Source organism: Lynx rufus, unplaced genomic scaffold (assembly GCF_022079265.1).
Source record: "Lynx rufus isolate CCGP_SWC_20201006 ecotype Redwood Valley unplaced genomic scaffold, mLynRuf1.p SCAF_10, whole genome shotgun sequence".
Lineage (NCBI taxonomy): Eukaryota > Metazoa > Chordata > Mammalia > Carnivora > Felidae > Lynx > Lynx rufus.
Window position 1 is genome coordinate 4512904 of NW_025814824.1, and position 17881 is coordinate 4530784.

General features: G+C 46.9%; 1 protein-coding gene across 1 annotated transcript in view; it reads right to left on the minus strand.

Moving 5' to 3' along the window:
• ROR2 (receptor tyrosine kinase like orphan receptor 2) overlaps positions 1–17881 on the minus strand; it is a 197281-nt gene that overhangs the window by 9324 nt on the left and 170076 nt on the right. Inside the window, exons 4-5 of the mRNA XM_047097336.1 lie at positions 17833–17863; positions 2544–2671 (exon numbers count right to left, since the gene is read on the minus strand). Coding sequence (XP_046953292.1) covers positions 2544–2671; positions 17833–17863 — 159 coding nt within the window. The remainder of the gene's footprint in view (positions 1–2543; positions 2672–17832; positions 17864–17881) is intronic.

The window sequence follows — 17881 nt, forward strand, 5'->3', positions numbered from 1 at the left end:
GGTGGGAGCTGCAGGGTGAGCAGGATGAACAGAGCCATTACTCGCCCCCTCTCGGCCATCGGGGCCCAAAGGAAGGCATCAGCCACATGCCCACTGCCAGGAGGCCCATCCCCTTTGACCTGCGAAGGACCTGCTTGTAACAATTTGATCCGGGGAAGCTGAAGAAAAAGAGGTCCCTTTGCTGGCACACCTTGCAGAGATGGGGAGAAAATGGGACAGGTTGGGATTCAATCCCTGGGACGCCCCAGCTCTACCCAGGACTTGTGGTGCGGTGCCCAGTGTGACCAGCAGGTGGCGCTGCGGGCACCCGTTATCCCGGGGGGGACGCGCGAGGCACCCGCAGCAGCCCCAGGAATACGTGAGCTGGTGTGGGAGCCCCCTGCCCTGTTATTTACTATAGGTCAGTGGGTCACTCAGTCCCTTTCTGGTCCTGTGTCTTTATCTGCCAAGTGATTTGTCGAGGCTGTTGAGGCCAAACACTGTGGAATGGATGGCTGCACAGAGCCTGTATGAGCACATGAGGTGCATTCAGGGTCCTGCCTGGTCCCTTCCGGTCTATATTAAAATTGAGGACCGGGTGTGGGTGCAGGGTCTCTCAGAGACGGCTCAAGAACCAGGTGTGAACCCAGTTCTGTCCCCTCATGGCAGAGCTGGTGACCATCAGGAATGCGGTCATGATGTACACCTTCACCGCCAGGCAGAGAAAGATTGTCTAAGAAAGCCAAACCCGGCATTTCTTTTGGGGTGATCAACCAATAGGGTGTCACAGCTGACCCTGTAAGGGTCTCTCCTCTTCCCTCTCTCCCTCAGAACATATCGCATGAGGGCTGACTTCCGATCACCCAGAAGATCCAACAACTCATGTCCTCACCTTCCCCCGCTCCCCACATCACTCTGAAGACTCCTTGGAAGCTTCCAGAGTCCTGGGACAAGCACGCTCTCCAAACAGAACATCTCCACAGCCAGTCTCTAAACCCCAAGCCGGTCCGTCTAGAGCAACTTCCACTTCAATCCACAAATCTAGAGATCCTCATTTGACCCTTTTCCCCAAAGACGGCTGTAAAATCAGTCTGCTTAGGTATCTGAGTTGTTTAACGCTTCAGACAATTCCTGAAGAAATCACTGAGGGGCAATCTTGTGCCTGGAATCAGGGCTTGCCAATTAGTGGGATGTAAAATTCTAGAGTCTGTGGCTAGCATTCTAAAAGAGGGTTAGAACGCCCGAGAGGACGTCAGAATGCAGGGTTCACGATAAGGCGGTAACCCGCTCTTCTCCCTTAATGAAATAAAACCGAAGAGAAAAACCACTGCTTTTGTTAAGGGTGCAGTTTGTTTTCTGCAACCCGTTTCCCGTCTGTGAGATACATGCACGCATACACCAAGTCCTAATGTAAAGAACATAGCTCGCTGTCTGTGGTCCCCGAAAAGGTTTGAGAAGTTCTGCTGCCAATGGCATGAAAAGCTTTTCCGAGGAGAGATACCAATGGTTTCAAAACGTTCTCCTGCTGGGCCCCCCACTGCCCTTTCCACTTCTCCCTGGACACCTGGCCCTGTCCTCAGAGGGCTCAGTCACCACGGGCCAGGCAGGTCTATGCGTGACCGTGACCTCAGCCCCTCCAGGCTGGGGTGAAAGGCAAGGCCACGGCGCACCCGAATTTAGAAGGGCGTGTCAATGACACCCCCAGGAGCATACACCTAGGACCCTCACTCTTGTCCCTTACCAGGGCACCGATTTCTTCGCCAGGCCCTCTGCCAACCCCACCACGTCTCCCGGGGAGCCCGGCCTCAGAGGCTGGCCGGTGGCTCCAGCGTGTGCCTGGGGGGACAGCAGAGACAGGAGGAACAGGGCTTTGCGGGGCTTTGGTCTAATTCATTTTCTTACTTCTCAGAGGATTTCCCCTAAGATGACCTTCACATCAACATGTAAAGGTCAGTGCGTTGAGGGCTAACCGCCCACCAGAAATGCTAACTCCCAAAGAGACAGAGAGCCGGCCGCTTCATGCTGAATGATCGGCTACGCTGTTCGTGCTGCGAAGAGGCACCTGAAAACCCGAAGGCTGATTCGGTCTGATGGCGCAGCGTCCCCACGCACCACCGCCAACCTGCAAACCTCTCTCCCGAACAGCGCAGTTGTGGCCCTAGTAACCAAGCACAAGTCCGAGACGGCGCAAGAGTCAGGAAAGGCGGAACAAAGAAGTCAAGCGACGGAACGCCGTGGGCACCGGCCCGCCTGCAGTGTGGCCAGCCCAGGGACAGGAGGCCCTGACGACACAGCGAGGACAGGACAAGGCAAGCCTTGGGACCCATCTGGTTGGCCCGATTCGACGAATCAGACGTCTGTTCTGAGCAATCTGCCCTCGGTACTGTGAGCGCACCAATGGGGACGTTCTGGATCAAACCACAATGGCGACTCCAAATGCTTCTAATAAAGGTCTCCGCCTTTCCAGCGCCAAGAACACAGAACAGGGACTGACTGTCCGAGCGAGTAACTGGCAAACGCAAGCGGGTGCTCACTGTCTCACCGCAAAGATGTCGGGCTCCTACCTGTGATTCGATTTTCAATCTCTCCCTGCATCTGGAGGGAGTCCACATAAATGGTCCGGTTCCCGATGAAGCGTGCACAGGCGATGCCCCGGTAAGGCTGGCAGAATCCGTCCTCGTGGTAGTCGTCTCTGGGAAAGACACAGTCTGTGAGCACACCAGAAGATCTCGGGTATCCTTCAAGATTTTTTTTTTTTCCCTTGAAAATCCGTACCTTATGATCTAGCCGTCTCGTTCCCCGGTATTTACCCAAATGGACTGAAAAGGACCACACGAAAATCTGCCCACAACCGTTGATTGCAGTTGTATCTATAACTGCCAAAAACTCAGAAGTAACCGAGCTGTCCTTCAGTAGGTGAACGGATAAATAAATTGTGGTCCATCCAGACAGAGGAATGTTATTCAGGGCCAGAAACAAAGTGCTGAAAATGTATTTTCTCTCCCCTGTGATGTTTTCAAAGTGTACTTATTTTGAAAGAGAGAATGTGAGACGGAGTGGGGCAGAGAGAGAGGGAGAATCCCAAGCAGACTCCATGCTGTCAGCACAGAGCCCGACTCGGGGCTCGAACCCACGAACCCCGAGATCATGACCCGAGCTGAAATGAAGCGTCGATGCTCAACAGACTGAGCCACACAGGTGCCCCTCCCTTAGGATTTTCTTGGTAACATTTTCTTTTCTGTAGCTTACTTTATGGTAAGAGTTCAGTATATAATACATACGACATACAAACTATGTGGTCATTGACCATTTACGTTATCAGTAAGGCTTCCGGTCAACAGCGGGCTATTAGTAGTCAGGTTCTGGCGGGGGAGTCAGAAGTTATACACGGACTTTCAACCATGCGGGGGGTCAGTGTCCCCATCTCCGTGTTGTTCGAGAGTCAACTGAACATCTGTCCAAATTTGCAGAATGTCCATCACCAGGAGTGAATGCTAACGAATACTACGGACTTGAGTCGATCATCATGTATTGAAACTGGCCCATCGATCGTAACAAATGCACCACATTAACGCAAGATGCAGCTAACGGGGAGACCGTGGATGTGTGGGTGCTGCTGGTGGCACAGACCACACGTAGGAACATGGGGGACAGGCGGGGGGGGGTGCTGGGCAAAGGCACGGCCCTCCCGCTGGGTCCCCCAGTCTGACTCCTGCCCCGGGGCCCAAGGGGAACAGCCTGCACATGCCCACCACGCGCACGCCCACACCCCCTGCCACCGCTGGAGTCTGTGTCACATTCTTTCCTGCGGAACCTGTCAGTCCTGCCTTCAGCCCACGGGATCAGGCATTCTGAGGACCCAGACGCTTTTCAAGGGGCCCTGAGGATGCTCCCAGGAGACAGTGGAAGCTCCCACAGCAGATACATGAGGACTGCCACCTGCCGGGGAGCAAAGGACAGGGGCCTGGGGCTCCCAGGGCAAGCTTCTAGCAAACGCCTTAGGCCTGTAATTACGTCAGTTGTTTTCCAGCAAACCTGTAACCTGCCCCTAAGCCTCGTCATCTCACCCTACGCTGATGCAGACCACCGCCCGTTGAAATTCTGTGTTGTCCAATTCCGCCAAATGGACTTAAAAATCCCTATCTTAGCTCCCTCCCAGATGTAAACTCTGGACGCTCCTAACAGTGGAGACAAAGGACCCGGCGGTACACCCTCTCTTCAGCCGCCTCTGGCTCTCTCCCCCCTCGGCACCTGCAGAAGCTCTTTTTCTCTCAAAGAAAGGAAGCTGGAGCCATAAATAATCTAAACAAAGAGACTGTGATGCCAACCACAGCGGGATGCCCTTTCTTGTAAGCTGCTCAGCCATCATTTCTTCGGGTCAAGGATTCCTCAAATATAGTTTAAATGGCCCAGCACGTGTGCTGGCCATACACACCAGCACACACACCCCAGCCCCAGCCCCGTGAGCCGAGTTAAGTGCTGATGAAATTAAAGCCAATGCCCACGCTCACCAAACGCACCGAAGGGCAGGTCAACTCTGCCCCGGGGTGTGCGCTACGAGTCGCCGCAGCTCGGTTCGGGGCGCTCGCACACTGTGCCGGGAAAATCGCTGAGAGGCGCGTGCTCTGTTTACTGTCACCTACTCCCAGGTTAGGGGACTTGATGCAGCCGGTCCCCGGGGGCGACCCCACAAAGCGAGCGCTTTCTTTCCTCCGCTTCAAGAGTCAAGGCATAGAGAGCCTGGTTCTCTGCCGTGGGCTTCTTCCTGGCCCCTGTCAGGTGCCCCCAGAATGAGGGAAGGAGCAGCGGGCAGGCAAGATACGCTGAGAAGGGGCTCGAGGCCACTGTGTCCCATCCACTGCTAACTCAGCTCAGGGGACGTCTAATCTGAACTGCAGAGAATGTCCGAAAACACAAACAGAAGTGGTTGGAAAATGACATGCTTCGGGTTTCTGAATTCTGGTACAACAAGCGGGAATTACTTTCTAGTTTCAAGCACAGTTCTATCTTATCTTTACGGGGCAGAGTTGGGGACCTCTGAAGAGTGACAGAGCTGGAAAAGTGTGTACAACTGGCCACTCAAAGACAAAAGAGAAGCACCGAGACAGACGCCGTCATCCGTAAAATCCCTTAAGCCACGCAAGTGAAACAGACCCGAGTACCAAATCGCAGAACCTCAATGTTACGGAAATGCAATTTTGGGGATCTCCTACATTCCTAATGTCCCAGGCACTAATCTAAGGCCTAATGACACAGATGAAGAAGAAACTTACACACCTGCAGGTTCATGGTCAAGGAAGGGAGACATGAGTAACTACAATATTGGATTAAAAAAACAAAAAGCAAGGGAAGGAGTAGGCGATTGAGAAGAAAGGGAGGAAGGACAGAAAGTGTTTTCCGCAAAAGGCAGAGAAGATGATGGGCTGATGGCAGGTACCTTCCCCTCAATGGTACACACGTAAAAATTAGTCTGAAGAAAAACATGGAAAAATTCCTGGATATAAGAAATGAATGACCTTTTCTTCCCCCCCCCCCCGCCCCCACCCCCCAGTAAGCTGCATGCCCAGCGTGGAGCCTGCTGCAGGGCTTGAACTCACAACCCTGAAATCAAGACCTGAACTGAGATCGAGAGTTGGATGCTTAACTGATTGAGTCACCCAGGCACCCTCAATTAATGACCTTTAAAGGGAAGTAGGCTCCCTTGAAATTGAAAGGCAATCAGTGTCAAAATTCCAATGTAGTTACACATTATGTAGGAAGGTAACTTCCCCCCCCAAACAGTTTTTTGCTAAAACTGTGGTAACACCATTTTCCTAATTGTTGTTCTTATTATGAAAGGGTCAGCCTGCATTAAATGGGCTGTCTGATGGAGTGAAGCAGAGGAGGCTATCTCTCCGGCATAGTGGAACGGGGGGAGAGCAAGAAAGAGCAAAAGCACAAAGAATAAATGGAGATAAATCGCTTTAACAAAGCCTGAAACTCCCTAGGTTTCAGGTGACCCGACAGCAACCTAATAGGCTGCAGTAACAAAACACTCTTCAGAGGAAGGTAACAAAATCTAGAGCACAAACTACAATGTCTGGTATACAAAGAAAAATTACCAAACACGTGGAGAAACAGGAAAGCTTATAACCCAGGGTCAAGAGAAACAAACCCAAGGACGATCCAGATGTTAGACTTGGCAGACCAGGGCTTTAAGGAGCTCTAAGTGTGGTAAACAGTGCATGGAACAAAGTGTAATGAAGATACAGGTAGTTTCAGAAGACACGGACACTTGGGGCGCCTGGGTGGCTCAGTCGGTTGAGCGCCCGGCTGCGGCTCAGGTCATGATCTCACAGCTCATGAGTTCGAGCCCCATATCAGGCTCAGTGCTGACAGTGCAGAGCCTGCTTGGGGATTCTCTCTCTGTCTCTCTCTCTCTGTCTCTCTCTCTCTTTCTCTCTCCCTCCCTCTCTGCCCTTACCCACACTCTTTCTCTCAGAATAAATAAAGAAACTTAAAAAAAATTCCAACCTGAAACAGAGACAGACCAAAAGATTTACAAACAATAACCAGAGCCTCAGTGAGCTGTGGGCAAATACAATGGGTCTAACTGATGTGCCATCAAGCCCCAGGAGAAGACAGATGCAAGGGGTCAGGAAAAAGGTTTGAAGAAATAATCCCCAACATCTTTCCAGAGTTGATTAAAAAAACAGTAACAGACTAAGCAATGTCAGGGAAGAGCGAGCGGGGTAACACCGAGGAAATCACACCTGCTCACATCACAGTCAACCTGCGCAAAACCTAAGATAAATAGAGGCAGAGCAACACGACAAATAACGGCTGGCCCCTCATCGGAAACAACACAAAACAGGGTGACAGCTTCCACGCACCAGCACAGAAAATAAATCGTGAACCTGCAATTCCACACTCAGCAGAAACATCTTTCAAACAGAAGGGTCTGTTAACCAAAAAGATGTAAATACGAATACATCTAATTCCAGAGCTTCAAAATATATGAGCAAGGGATGCCTGGGGGGCTCAGTCGGTCAAGCGTCTGACTCTTGATTTCAGCTCAGGTCATGATCTCACGGTTCATAAGATCGAGTCCCACGTGGGGCCCTTTGCTGACACTGTGGAGCCTGCTGGGGATTCTGTCTGTCTCTCTCTCTCTCTGCCCCTCCCTTGATCATGCTTTTTCTTTCTCTCTCTGTCTCCCACTCGCTCTCGCTCTCAAAATAAACATCTAAAACAACACAACAAAACATAAACAAGAATTGACAGGACTAGAGGACAAAACAGAAAAATGCACAATTATAGTTGAAATATTAACACCTGTCTGTCAGTGGTTAATCAAACTAGACAAAAAATCAGTGAAGAAACAATGGTGGAAACGCTGGCCACCCCCCTTGACCTAATGGACGTTTGGAGAACAATATACTCAATGAGACAGCATGGGTGCTTCAGTGTGCACGACACATTCACCCAGACCGACCATATTCTTGCCGTAAAATCAATCACAATAAAGTTAACAGAACCGGAGCCACAAATCTCAGATCACGTTGAGTTAAATTAGAAATCAGTAACAAGAAGCTATTTAGAAACTCTGCAAATATTTTAAAATTGAAGAGCCCATTTCTAAATAATCCTTGGGCTCAAAAAATAAAATACAAGAAAAATTAAATGTATTTTATTTTACTTTTTAAAGTTTGTTTGTTTATTTATTTCTTTAGAGAGAGAGAGAGAGAACGAGAGGGGGAGGGGCAGAGAGAGAGAGAGAGAGACAGAATCCCATCTAGGCTCTGTGCAGATGCTGGGCTCGATCTCATGGTTCCATGAAACCTTGACCTGAGCCAACATCAAGAGTTGGGATGCTTAACTGACTGAGCCACCCAGGAACCCGGGAAAATTAAATGGGATTTTAAATGAAATATGAAAATATAAAATACGAAGAATGAAAACAGGCTACTAAAAATTGTGAAATGCAGCTAAAACAGTAATTAAAGAGAAATTTATAGCTTTAAATGCTTAGGCAAGCTTTTGCATCTTAACAAGTTGGAAAAAGAATACCAAGTTAAGCCTGAAGTAACTAGAAAATACTAACGATGAGAGCAGAAATTAACAAAATAAAAAAGAAACAATAGAAAAATCAATAAAGCCAAAAGTTGGTTCTCCAAACAAAGTAACGGAATTGCTCATACCTAGAAAAACTGATCAAGAGAAAGAGAAAAACACACATTACTGATATCATGATTGCGAAAGGGGGCCTCACTAAAGACTCTACATATGTTAAAAGATAGTAAGAAATATTATGAACAAATATGTGAACACAGATCCAATAACTTAGAAAAATATGGCAAACTCCTTGAAAAACACAATACACTAAAATTAATGGGAACGGAAATAAAAACTCAGAATAGACCTAAATGTCTTAAGGAAATTTGAAATTATAATTAAAAAACCTCCCCACGATTAAAACCCCAGCCCCAAACAATAGAAACTGGTGACTTCTGTTAAACATTTAAGAAAGAAACAGCAATTTTACACAAACTCTTTCAGAACATAAAGGAGGAAGATACTTCCTAATTTACTTTACAAGGTAAAATGATACTAATGCCTGACAAGGATGCCCAAGGACATTATAGACCAAAATGCCCTTGACCAAATGGGCACCGTGCTTCACAAAACTAAAACAAATTGGACCCAGCAAAGTTTTTTATTTTTTATATTTTATTTATTTTCTTTTTGATAACAGAGACTTGGGTAATGAACGAACTGCGCTAACCAAGAATACAAGGTTATTTCAGCATTTAAAAACCAGTCACCAAAAGCACAGAGACAAAGAGGGAAACCGTGTAATAATCTCGGTTGATAGGGAAAGGGCAGTTGACAAAGTCAACCCTCATTCATTACCCAAAGTCTCAACAGTCGCTTTCTTAATCTAATAAAAAGGGCATCTATCAGAAGCCTACAGTGAATATGCTACTTAATGGTGAAATACAGAACACTTTCCCCACAGACATCAAAAACACAAACCTGTCTGTTCTTACCAATTCTATCCAAATTGCTGTGGAAATCTTAACCATTATGATCAGGAGATAATCAATCCATCCATCCACTGATAAACAGTCACGTAAATGGTATTTGGATAAATGACTGACAGATTAGAAAGAAATGAAACTGCTTTCACTCACAGCTGATATCGTAATTTACATAGGAGATGTTAAGTAATATGTATGCGTATATATATTTTTTTAATTTTTATAATGTTTATTCATTTTTGAGAGAGAGAGAGAGAGAGAGCACACAAGCGGGGAAGGGGCAGAGAGAGAGAGGGAGACACAGAATCCGAAGCAGGCTCCAGGCTCTGAGCTGTCAGCACAGAGCCCGATGCGGGGCTCGAACCCATGAATTGCGAGATCATGACCTGAGCCGAAGTGAGACGCCCAACCGACTGAGTGACCCAGGTGCCCCTGTGAGGAATATATTTTTAAACTACTAAAAACAGGGGTGCCTGGGTGGCGCAGTGGGTTAAGCACCCGACTTTGGCTCAGGTCATGATCTCGCAGTTCGTGGGTTTGAGCCCCGCATCGGGCTCTGTGCTGACAGCTCAGAGCCTGGAACTTGCTTCGGATTCTGTGTCTCCCTCTATCTCTCTACCTCTCCCCCAACTGTACTCTCTCTATCTCTCAAAGATAAGTAAACATTAAAAAAAAATTTTAAATGGGGCGCCTGGGTGGCTCAGTCGGTTGAGCATCCGACTTTGGCTCAGGTCATGATCTCACAGTCCGTGAGTTCGAGCCCCGCGTCGGGCTCTGTGGTGATGGCTCGGAGCCTGGAGCCTGCTTCAGATTCTGTGTCTCCCTCTCTCTCTGACCCTCCCCCATTCATGCTCTGTCTCTCTCTGTTTCAAAAATAAATAAACATTAAAAAAAAAATTTAAACTACTAAAACTAGTACAGAGTTAGTAAAACCGTAGGACTAAGTCAATACAATCGTTTTCCTATACTTAACAATTAGCAAATGAAAGTTTTTTTTAAATGTCATTTACAATCATGTTAAAAGCACACAAGAGAGTAGTCAGATTCAGAGACAGAAAGTAGAATTGTGGTTGCTAAGAATTAGGGGGAAGGGAAAATTGGGTGTCATTGTTTAATGGATACAGAGTTTCAGTTTGGAAAGATGAAAAAGTTCTGAAAATGGATGGTGAGGACAGACAGCCACGTAAGAGTGTGAATGTACTTAACACCATTGGATTAGACACTTCAAAATGGTGAGATAGTTAGGTGTAAAACTAATAAAATACATCTAAGACCTCCACACTTAAAACTTGAAAACACTGTAGAGAGAAAGAAAAGGGACAGAAATAGAAATATCTATCATATTCACAGGGTAGACCATTCAATGGCTTTAAGGAGTCCATTCTCCCAACGTGCAATCCCACCCATCGAAATCCTAGCAGGATTTTCTTACAAATTAGTTTCACTTATGCAGTGAAAAATAACTCTATCATGAGAAATTTTTTTAAAAAAAGAAAAGAACCAAGTGGGCACAATTAACAGCACCAGTAAGGGGCAGACTGACATCATGTACCTCCAGATACAAGACCCTGAAAAGGAAACATCACTTGATCCGCTTTTAAGTAAAAAAAATGCATGGCCAGAATCTAACATCATAGTCATAACATCATAAACATCAGCCAAATCCCAATCCAGGGACGTTCTGTACAATAACTGCCTTGCACGTGTCAAACATTTCGATGTCGTGAAAGGCTGAGGAACTGTTCCTCACTAAAGCAATATGGGGGGCATTCTGTCCCAGGGAGGGGGTCTCCACAGAATCACTGAGGCCATGAAGGCAACTGGAGAGTGATGGCAATCTGACATACACCCTGAATTTGAAGCTGCTGTTCTGTAAGGAAATACGGTTGATCTTAGGGAATACGCACAGAAGTATTAAGGGGAAAAGGGTGTGATGAATGCAACCACTTCTCAACTGCCCCAGGAAAAGTAACACTTACAAACATGCATGGGCAAGTGATAAATCAAATGAGAAGGGATAAGCCTGGGGAAAGAGATCTGGGACTACATATTACTCTTCGTGGAACTTTTCTGTACATTTGAAGTAATTTCAAAATGAAAAGTTAAAAAAAAAAGTCCCAGCACATACTTTTGTAGAAATTGATGAACTGGTTCTAGAATTTACTTGCAAATTGCAAAGATACTAGAATGGCCACAACAATCACGAAAGAGAGGAAGAATGAGGGAGCATTTACACCATCTGATTGTACGATTTACCGCGTTGTAACTGTCGAGACAATGTCACGTTGGGATATAAGGACAGGGCAATAGGACGCGATACAGAATCTCAAAATAGACGCTCACCTGTGGTCAACTGATTTTCAATAAAGGCACTAAGGCATTTGAGGAGGACCATACAATCGTTTCAAAAACAATATTGGAAGAACTGGATATCTGTACGGAAAAAATAAACCTGAACCCATAACTCTTACTGTACACAAAAACTGCTTTTGAGATAGATCACAGACCTAACCATAAAAGCTAAAACTATAGCATTTATAGAAGAAAACACCGGAGAATGTCTTTATAGTATTGAGACAAGGAAAGGCAAAGATTTCTCAGACACGACGCATAAAAGAAAAAAAAAATGACAGACTTACCAGAATTAAATCTTCCTGCTCATCAAAAGACAGCACTACAAAAATAAAAAAGCAAACCACAGACTGGGAGAAGACATTTTACGTATTTGACAAAGGAATCATATACAGAATATATAAAGAACTCCTATACCTAAATAGGAAGATACCACAGTAAAACTGAACAAAAGCCTAACAGACACTTCACAAAAGTGTGGCCTGAAAAGACGGCCCACTTTCGGTGATGGGAAAATGTAAGTGAAACCACCGTGAATCATCACAACACAAGATGATGAATGGCTAAAATCGTACGAGGCCACACGTCGGCGTGGACGTGGAATAATTGAAACGTTCACACACTGCTGGTGGCAGTGTGAAAATGGAAAGACCACTCTGGGGAAGAGTCTGGCGATTCCTTATGACTTAGGTACACATTATCATCTGACCCAGTAATCGCACGGCCAGGATGCATTCTAGAGAGATGAAAACATGCTCACAAAAATATTCGAACACGAACGTTCATAGCAGCCTTAACTGTAACTGCCCCGAAGTGGAACCCAAACTTCCATCAACAGGTGAATAAGCGTATTATAGTATCTTCATAAAACAGAATAGTTATCACCAATAGACAGGAATAAACCACAGGAACAATCATTCGGATATTACATTCCATGAAAGAAGCCAGACCCAAGGGTCTCCCCAGAGGATGTAAGCACCCCACGGCAGGAATTTTTAGTGTTTGTCTGTTTCCTTCATTGTCGTATCCCCAACACCTTGAGTAAGGCCTGGCACATCCTAGGCCCTCAATATAAATCTGTTGAAAGAATGAATGATTTCCTTAAAAATGAAACACTGTGTTTTATATTTCTGAATCCAAGACGAAATGCTCCTAGCCTCCAATTATACTGACGTCGTATTAGATGTGGCAAAAGCGTCCACATGATCCAAACGAACACGCCCGACACCCAAATTCATGTCATACAAACTCAAGTCTGCAGCACCTCTTAGAAATACTCACTTCTGCCATGGCCCTCTCTAAGGCCAGGATCACACGCTGCGTCCAGAGGCGGAGAAACGGCGGCTCCGGCGTTACCGGTTTACCGAGAAGTAAGTGTAATTCTCCTCTACTGTGTTCACGGGGCTGGCCCCTCCCGGGCAAACCTTGGAAGGTTGGTATTTCCTTGGATGACTTTGGAGGTCGGTGTGTAAAAAGCATTCATCCACGCATCATAGGGCATACCAGCTAATGCATGGGCTTAAGTGAAAACAAAAGGCTAAGTGGGAGCATTAAATGTGTTACTACACGTCCAGTGCTAATACTCTCATTGCCGCTACAGCGCAAACGTCTTCGCCTGTGTCGCCTGCGTGGTCTGAATGAAGGAGAGTGTGCGTGTTCTCTAACTACTTTACCCACGATGATCTCTTCAGTCACCTGTTACCCACATCGTCCACTCTTAAAATGAACTACCTTTCTATCTTTTATTCAAGTTCCACGCTGTGGGATTCCGGGAGTTACGTTTTCCAAGAAATGGAACCTATCGTTAATGAGAAGTCACGGAGAAAAAAAAAAAAAAAACAAATCAGGCTGGCTTCTCTCCTCCCAACAACTCAGTTTGATTAGGTCGGTGGTTTAATGGCTTTAACATCAAATGCTCTGCGTCAGCCTTCTGCCTGAGCTAGTTTACTTACCAACGGTTAAGGCAGCTTGGTTTCTCCTGAAGTCATTTTTAATCACTGGCTTGGCAGTCTCAGGTTTTGTGTTTTTTTCATAGTGCTATTTTCCCGTAATTAGGATAAAGTTTGAACTCGGTTATGACAGTTCCCTAAAAATACCAGTGGAAGCAGTTGGAGGGAGCAGACAGCCGAGTTCTGTTTAGACACGCCAACCGTGGGGTGCCTCTGAGTCACCCGCCTGGAGATGCCCATGGCTGAGGTTGGGGGCCTGGAAGTGGGGATTCCAGGGCCACGAGCATTTGGGTGGTGAGTAGCCGAAGCCTCAGAGTCACCTGCAGTTTGCGAAGTAAGAAAATAAAGGGGCTCAGGACACAGCCCCAAGGAAGACGGTTTCCCAGGGGCCAATAACGAACGTAAACGGTATTTGTCCAGAACAACAACACATCTTCCATTAAGCAGTGTTTGTTGAAGCCCATTATGCGTGCACACACTTTGTGGCCCGTGAACTCGGCCCGGGACAGCAACGCAGGAAACACGGAAGCTCTCAGGTGCAGGTTTCGGGGGCCACCCCGCCACCGTGTGGCCATGCCACCGGGCTACCCCGTGGTGTGCGTACGGGTCTGTAGTCATGAACACGAGCCACTTTTTAAGAGAGCAGATAAAAATGAAACCCACATATGAAACGTGAGACACGCAAGTGTTGCATTAATCCCCTCACGTTCCCCAGGCTGCTACCTGAGTAAGCTATAATAACCCTGTCTTTGAACCTGCGTCTGTGGGCTAACAGCCTGTTCTGAAAGGCTTTGTTCCCCATATACACACCCTCCACACCCTCCCTCCAAAAAGATGAAAGGAAGAGCAATGTTTTAACGGTAGTAAATCCCTCTACCTCCCCCGACACACATGAACCGCTGTCCGGCGAACCTCCAGAGTCTGGGCGTGTGGGTGCGTGCGGGCAGCAGCTGGGGGCGTGACCTTGGATGGGAGTCACTGCGGCCGTCCCTGCTAGTGTTTCCGGACAGCAGCACGTCCCAACGCTGACCCGCGGCATTCGGGGATCGGCCAAGGCTCCGCTATTACTCACCGCTCAGCTCCCCATTTGGAGGCCCCAGCACCCCGCTTGTCCAACAAGGAAAGAGCCTCGGGAAATGGCCCAAGAGAGGAGTCACAGGTAGGAAGAGCGGGTGACACTCCAGGGACGAAAATGGAGAACGTGTGGACACATCTGGCTTAAGCCCACTGATTTCCCCCTCTTTCTGTCCTGGTTTTGGTTAACTTCTGAGATGCCACAAGGAGGTGGAGGTTAGTCTAGAGACCTGTGATCAGGGTCAAGCGTGGGTACCCCCGACCACCAGGTGCCCGATTACAGCAGGTCATCTGCCACCACAACGCAGCGGATGAATTCAGCAGCCTCCTGAAAGAATAACTCCCCCTGACCGAGGGATTTCAGGCTCGAACTGTAAAGCTCCCCAACTCAAGGAGTTCTACTATGCAACATAGTATGTTCAAAGGAGAGAAACTACACAGTCACCTCTGTGTCTGAAAAAGTAACAGCAAAAACTGGATTTCTATGCAACTCTAATAAAACACAAACTGACAAAAATCCGGACGGAAGAATAAAAAGACAATGGCCAGGAGATCTAAAAGACACAGTCCGGGAATAAGGCGGATGTATGTGTCAGCTTAGGCTGCTGTGACAAATGGCCCAGATGGGGTAACCTGACTTCTCATAGTTCCGGAGGCTGACAAGTTCAGTATCAAAGTGCTGGCCTCTTCAGCCCCTGGCTTGCAGATGGCCGCCTTGTCGTGTCCTCACACGGCAGAGAGAGAGAGTTCTGATGTGTCTTTCTCTTCTTGTAAGGAGAAGTCTGGTATTTCTTACAAAACTCAGCACACAAATACCGTGTGAGCCACACTCCTCCCAGGTATTCACCTAACACAAATTAAAATGTATGTCCACCAAAACGTGGATGAGAATATCCTTAGGACCTTTCTCCAAATAGTCAAAAGATGCAAACTACGTAGGCATCCATCAACAGAAGAGTGGGTAAGCAACCGGGATGGTTATACTGTGGAACATTCTTCAGCAAAAAAAGCAGTGGTCTATCGATACAGGCACAGCACAAATAAATCTCAAAAACGTTATGCTAAGTGAAAGAAGCCAGCCTTAAGTGGCTACGTGCTGTAGGATTTCATTTCTACGAAGTTCCAGAACACATAAAACAAGTCCATGGTAGAAAAAAGAAACAAAACAAAACAAAACAGAACAGTGGTTGCCCGAGGAGGAAGCAAGTTGCCTAAGAAGCTGCATGATGGAACTTTCTAGAGTGATAGGAATGTTCTGTGCCTGGACATGGGGTTTGCACCGCAGAGATTTTTTGGCATTCGCTGGACCTTATTAATGGGATACTTAAGATCTGCGTGTTTCATTGTATGTAAGTTTTTTTTTTTTTAATGTCTATTTATTCTCAAGAGAGAGACAGACAGAGACAGAGTGTGGGTGGGGAAGGGTCAGAGAGGGAGAGAGAGGGGAAACACAGAATCTGAAGCAGGCTCCAGGTTCTTAGCCGTCAGCACAGAGCCTGACACGGGGCTCGAACTCACAAACCGAGAGCTGAAGTCGGACGCTTAACCGACTGAGCCACCCAGGCGCCCCGTAAGTTTTCACTCCAAAAGAAGAAACAAGACTAGGACACAGTCACTGAACTCTTGTCAATGATTTCCCCGCTGCAATATTTACGTACAGATACACAAATACCTATAACTGATCATGAAACACATTAAACAAATAAGTTGGATTGATGATGGAGAGACGGGTGATAAGGTTAGCACAGTGAAGTGTATGTAAACGCAGGGTCTGGTTGGTGGGTATATGGATCCCATGTTCATCGTCAGATCCTTTCTGCCTTGCCATATGCTTGAAATTTTTCCTAATAAAATGTCAGGGAAGAAAAGAGCATCTCAAAGCATGAAGAAAATGGTCCTTGACACAACAGTTCAATTTAGATGTTAATTTCCACCAACTTTATCCTACAGTTCATTGTAATTCCAATCAAAAACACCATCGGAATTCTTCAAGGAAATTGGGGTGTTCTTTAAGACCTGATACAAACACCTGAAAATCACTGGTGACTACTGATAAGTGACAGAAAAATTTTAATTTCTATGTGATCAACTAAAAATCACGAAGGAACAAGAAGGAACAATGTGAGGGCCGTGGCCAAAGACAAGGAGACAGGTGACAGAGTGGAAACATGAGTGTCCAGAAACAGCGAGCAAACGTCACTGGTGGCAGGGAAAATAAAGTAGTCGATACCAGTCTTCCTCCTTCAGAGTAGCAACAACGAAGAGATTTACGGGAATCACCTTGGAAGTTAGGGAGAAACGGGTCCTCCCTTCGTGGCAGGGAAGGAACCCGCGCACACCTCCTCGGCAAGATCACCGATCAAAGGTGATCCTGTGCCCCTGCGTGTCTACGCTTCAGAATGTCCCCCAGAGAAACACCAGCCAGCCTCGGGACACACACAGGGAGGCCGCGGTGGATGTGGGTCAAGGGAAATTCTCATCACTGTGGGAATATCACACGCTTCTCCCGGGACAGAGAGAGGGAGAAGGACAACCCGGGAAGTTTAAAATATACTGACGTCCTGGGCATCAAACATGTCCAGTGTAATATCCTTTATGTAAAAAAGCGCACGGCAGCCAGAGGAAGCCACTCTCCAGATACACGCGTGTGCTAAACGCTCGGAGAGGCCTTATCTGGCACCCACCCAGTGGGAGAGATGATCCTGGGGGCCGGGCTGGGGGTGGGCCGGGGAAACTTTCACTGGACCAGAATGGCCTGAATGGTTGATCCTCCATTAAATGCATCCTTAATTAAAATGGATCCTTAATTAAAAATGAGAAAAAAATAAATGCAAAAATATTGCTGAAATTTTTATATAAAATGTGACTATAGTTGATATTTACATGTTTAAGAATTACATTATGATTACATATAAATTATATTTTGTGTCTTATTTCCCAATAGTGTCTGTTTGCGTTATAGAAGGTTTATATAAAGTTTACAAGTATAAAAAAATAAGTCCACTTTGAGATCACAGACATTTTCTCCAAAGACTCACAGCTGTGCCCCGGACGATGGCCACACGCGTCAAACACCACAGCAGGTGACGCGGTTGGGGGCGGTGCTGGGATTTCCGTGGGAACGGCCTCCCCGTTTCCCAATGTGCTCGGGACGCCCGGGTCCTGGGCGGCCCCAGCAACCTGGCCTGTACTCCCACACACGCCCTCCGGCCTTGTAGGGTCACGGTCACGGAAAGGAACGAGCAACCGTTGCTCTGAGACATTCCTCCCTCACCGTGAGCCACGGAAAACGGAAGTGTTCCGGCCCGAGGCCAGCACGTCGCCATCTTGTGTGAAGACCAGCCGGCGTCCAGCAAATTCGGCAAAGACATGTGCTTGTTGGATTGAAAAACCCGGATTCTTACATAACGGAAACCCTCAGGGAATGAGAAAATGGTTCGAGGAAAACAGATACTTACTGAAAGTTATGATTTGGGCTGTGTGTTGGACCTAAAAAGGAAAAAAAAA